Below are 4,209 nucleotides of genomic sequence, written 5' to 3'. Positions count from 1 at the left end.
AGAGAGAATGAAATCAAGTACCATAGTCCGTTACATATGCATCGACACCCAATTAAAAAGAAATATTTCCATTACGAACCAATATTTGTGGTGTAGGAGGCACACGGAGAGCCACGTGTGTGGATGGACCCCCAGCGCAAGTCCGTGTTCGTGAAGGTAGCGGGTAGGTACACACAGAACAATGACGAACCAGAGCCAAACGTATAGCCGAGCGAGCGGGACCGGGAACAAACAAGAACAAAGATACGACTGCTATTAATATCACTGGACAAGATTAGTTACGATACGCTGCTAAGTATTCTTGCATGATTAGGGCTAGAGATAGGGTGATATGCCAAGGTGTTAAGGGCCAAACGTGAGGTTTCCTCGCCGACAGTCAAATTACGGGCGGGTCGGCTGGTCGAGGGAGGAAAGGGGGGGGGGGAGGTTTGAGACGAGGAACGGTTTTGAAGATTAAACGGGATCGATCGAGAGAGCAGATCGGCATCAAAGGGAGTTTGCTACTGAATATCCGCCGATACTCTTACTGACAGCCTGTTGAAGTGTCCCTGCGAGCCACGTACGTTGCTCGAGTACTTCGTTTCTGCTGCATCTTAGTCGCAGAGAGATATAAATGTGGCTCGGAGCTCTGGTTTGTCATTGGTCATGCATAATAAGCGCGATGATTCGTGAACCGCCGTAGGAGCGACAGTTTGCGATTCTCGCGTATTTTCTCGTACCGTAAAAAGACAAAGAGAGACAGATGTTCGCTGCGTCTTGGAAGTTACTTTGCAATCGACAATTCGCTCGTCTCGCACTTTTTCACTCGTGGCTGCATTTATGTGCTACTAGCTTACGAAACGCAATAGTGTTACGAAGACTTCGTTCTTCGTGATAACGAAAAGTCCGAAAGGTCCGAAAAGAGTCTGAAAGAACGAGAATTCAAGACGGTCGTTACCGTAACCGCTTTGCCGTCATCTCGAAATCAAGTATCGAACATGTGGGTATTATAAACGACACGAGTTTCACAGTCGATATAGCTCAACATTTGTCACTTGCTTTATATCCGATAAAATCGTGTTGTGATCGAGTGTCGCGATTAGAGCTAACCAAGAAGAAATCCAGAAATGATTGATAAGGCGATAAATTATACTTCCTTGCGTACTTATCGTAATTTATGAACATTTACGACGGGGTACCGAGTGAAATGGAAACGATGCCCGATGAGAGAAAAAGGTATTCCAAGCGAGCTTAACAAGCAACGAAATGTCCGCACATACCTTTCTCCGAGCTGTAAAAGTAAACGTGCCACTTTCTTCCGGCATATTAACTGACTTTCGATGGAAAAAGGGTGGTATCTGTGGTGTCAACAGTAGAGGCGACGACGGTAACGGTAACTAATATATATATATATATATATATAAAATAATAGTAACGGTCACAGTAGAGAGTGTAATAGTAGAGGCAATAGTAGCAGGAGTGACAATAGCAGCAGCAACAATAATATGAAAACTTGCCGATAGAGAAAAATGTTAATGGCGATAACAACTACTACAACACATCAAATAGAAAAGATATATAATGATAACATCGGATGATGAAAAATTTATTTCTTTCATTTATAAGTAAGAGAAAGGACGGTATGTCCAGAAATGAACGTGCCTTCCCCAAAAATACGACAAGTAAGCGAAAATACATTAATATGGGTACACGCGCGCACGCACGCACGCACGCACGCACGTACGCACGCACGCACACGCATGTATACGTTCTGTGTCAATAGATGTGCCGTTTATTTTTAGCGATTATAATCTTTTAATGCGCGTCTTGTTTACTTGCTGACACACAACTTGAACAATTTTTCTCCATAATTTTTTTTCAATAATGTTTCTTAAACGCGAGTGTGTTTGAGTAATCTGAAATAATAAGAACACATTGCTTGAAAATTGTAATTAATAATAATACAGAAACACCGTGTAAATGCTGATACATGTGCATGCACAAAGTAAAGCATCAAAACGTGGAACAATCTGAAAAAACTATGATAAATAACAATACTTATAATTTACGGATGCTTCTCCCACTTGCACTTGAAAATATCGATATTAATTCTCGCGTTTACGCTATATACAGGTTTAAGTAAACCAGCCTAAGGTAAAATGAATATTTTAACAAGTAAACCCTATACAAACGTGATGGGCGCAAACACAATTGTGCAAAAATCAATTAAGCTTCTGCAACATATTTATACATTTTATTTCCGATTCAATAAATTATAGAAATTTGAAATTAAAGTGACATAAAAGTATAAAAATGTTAATTTTCCGTGTGAAAATCGCGGAAGACTTATCAATTCTGCAAATAGCGCTGAATAAATTGATAGAATTGGACGACGCGTGTGTCGTGATGCAAGTATATATTTTAAATCCTTGAAAACGAAATCTTATTGCTAAATCACAGCAAAGAATCCTCTGTCGTGGATATAGGGTATGAAGGAAAGAACAAAGGACGAGCATTGTATCGGGTAAGAAGGAAAATTAAGGAGAACGGAGGGAAAAGGGCTCACTACTTTATCGAATTATAATTGCCTTGTCTGAAGGAATATTACGAATAAATTAGATACATTAAATAATATTTTATTATCCCGTTTTTGTACCGCACCTTTCCTTGTATCGCCACGTAGGGCGATAAACAGAAAACAGAACTTGTCTGCAATTATCGTGTGTGCTCGTCACATAAATAATATATAAAAATAACAACAAATCGCGTGGCCCTTGTCGAAAATCGAAAGAGTTATGCCTATCACATAAGTAATCGCTCAGATTCTAATACACGCGGACCTTCGGCCCGATCTTTCACTCGTGTCGCAACGCTATTTACAAGTGCTGCAGATCATTCGTCGTAAAAAATATCAATGCGCGTTGTCGCTCGTCTGCTCATGAGGCGACATACCTGAATCACCTTCTCGGCTACGCATTTTACTTCAAGACGTCGCTCGTTCGACCTGCATTTCACCGATCGTCACAAACGAAGGCGCATTATGTTCCACAGACGACTACTTTGTCGCGAGTGCGTCCCTCGAACGACGATAGAAAACTATCCGGGGTACGTTCGCATTAGAAACCGATCAAATCTGCTTCATCGACACGCTACCGACTCAAGTGATTCAACTCGTTTGTGATTCCTCTACGCTACTCTGCGACAAGTCATTAACGTTACGCTAGATCACATCAAGTCGCAAAACAATCGTATGATCGATCGGCTTTCTTTCGCACTTTGAACAGTTGGAACTGCCTGTCTTCCTCATTAGTGTTCGAATACGGTATAACGAACGAAGAAAACCGAGATTTCTACGTTTCGAATCCGTCGACCTATATATTTCGCTGTGCAGCGAGAAATGCGTATTTTAATCGCCGGCGATCCCAAAATTCCGGGTCGCGTCGGATCTTAATCCGTATCGATAACGACAACAAACGCCTGTGTCGCGTGAACATCCGGTACACCCTGGTCACTAAAAGATTCGTGACAGAGGGAGAGAGAGAGAAAGCGAAGGGAACAAACGGTGAGCAATCTCATCCCATTCGCGGGTGTTGTTGAGCCTGGTGTTGCTGTTGCTGCTGTTGTTGCTGCTGCTGCTGCTGCTGCTGCTGCTGCTGCTGTTGCTGCGCAGAGTAATTTCTCTCGGTGTGTTCTCTCTGGTCTCTCTGCCACTCGCGGGCCTGCGCTACTTCCTTTCTCTGCTGCTCGCTTTTGTTGTGCTGTCGATGGTAGATGCTCTTGTGGTTGCGTAGACTGTTTAGACTGGAGTAAACCCGCTTGCAGATGTTACAGATCGGTTCCTTGCTGGGCCTGGTGTGCACGTTCTGTATGTGCCGCTTCAACCGCGTTAGGGAGGTCAGGTTTTTGTTGCACGGCTCGCATCGAAACTCATCGCTCGCGCCGCTGCCGGCCAACAGACCTGGCGGCAGAACCAGACACACAGGGGTTACTACTTTTGTAGGGGTTTTTGGCGCACGGAGCGTCGCACGGACGTTGGACAGGTGGACAAGTAGACATTAGACTGGGGTAGGGGAGGGTAGAGATAGATAGAGAGATAGAGATAGACAGATACAGAGATAGAGAGAGAGAGAGAGGAGGGGGAGGGAGGGGGGGAGAGAGAGAGAGAGAGAGAGAGAGAGAGAGAGAGAGAGAGAGAGAGAGAGAGAGAGAGAGAGAGAGAGAGAGAGAGAG

At 43.6% G+C, this 4,209-nt stretch overlaps 1 protein-coding gene across 1 annotated transcript in view; it reads right to left on the bottom strand.

Moving 5' to 3' along the window:
• Positions 1–1,094: 1,094 nt before the first annotated feature.
• Positions 1,095–4,209, bottom strand: part of LOC105564414 — a 27,818-nt gene continuing 24,703 nt past the window's right edge. The window contains exon 6 of the mRNA XM_012016761.1: positions 1,095–3,937. Coding sequence (XP_011872151.1) covers positions 3,552–3,937 — 386 coding nt within the window. The 3' untranslated portion in view covers positions 1,095–3,551. The remainder of the gene's footprint in view (positions 3,938–4,209) is intronic.

The sequence above is a fragment of the Vollenhovia emeryi genome, unplaced genomic scaffold (assembly GCF_000949405.1).
Source record: "Vollenhovia emeryi isolate VEMERY1.0 unplaced genomic scaffold, V.emery_V1.0 DF939165.1, whole genome shotgun sequence".
In the NCBI taxonomy this organism is placed as follows: domain Eukaryota; kingdom Metazoa; phylum Arthropoda; class Insecta; order Hymenoptera; family Formicidae; genus Vollenhovia; species Vollenhovia emeryi.
The sequence above is the reverse complement of the archived record's forward strand: the minus strand, read 5'-3'. Positions and strand labels throughout refer to the sequence as shown.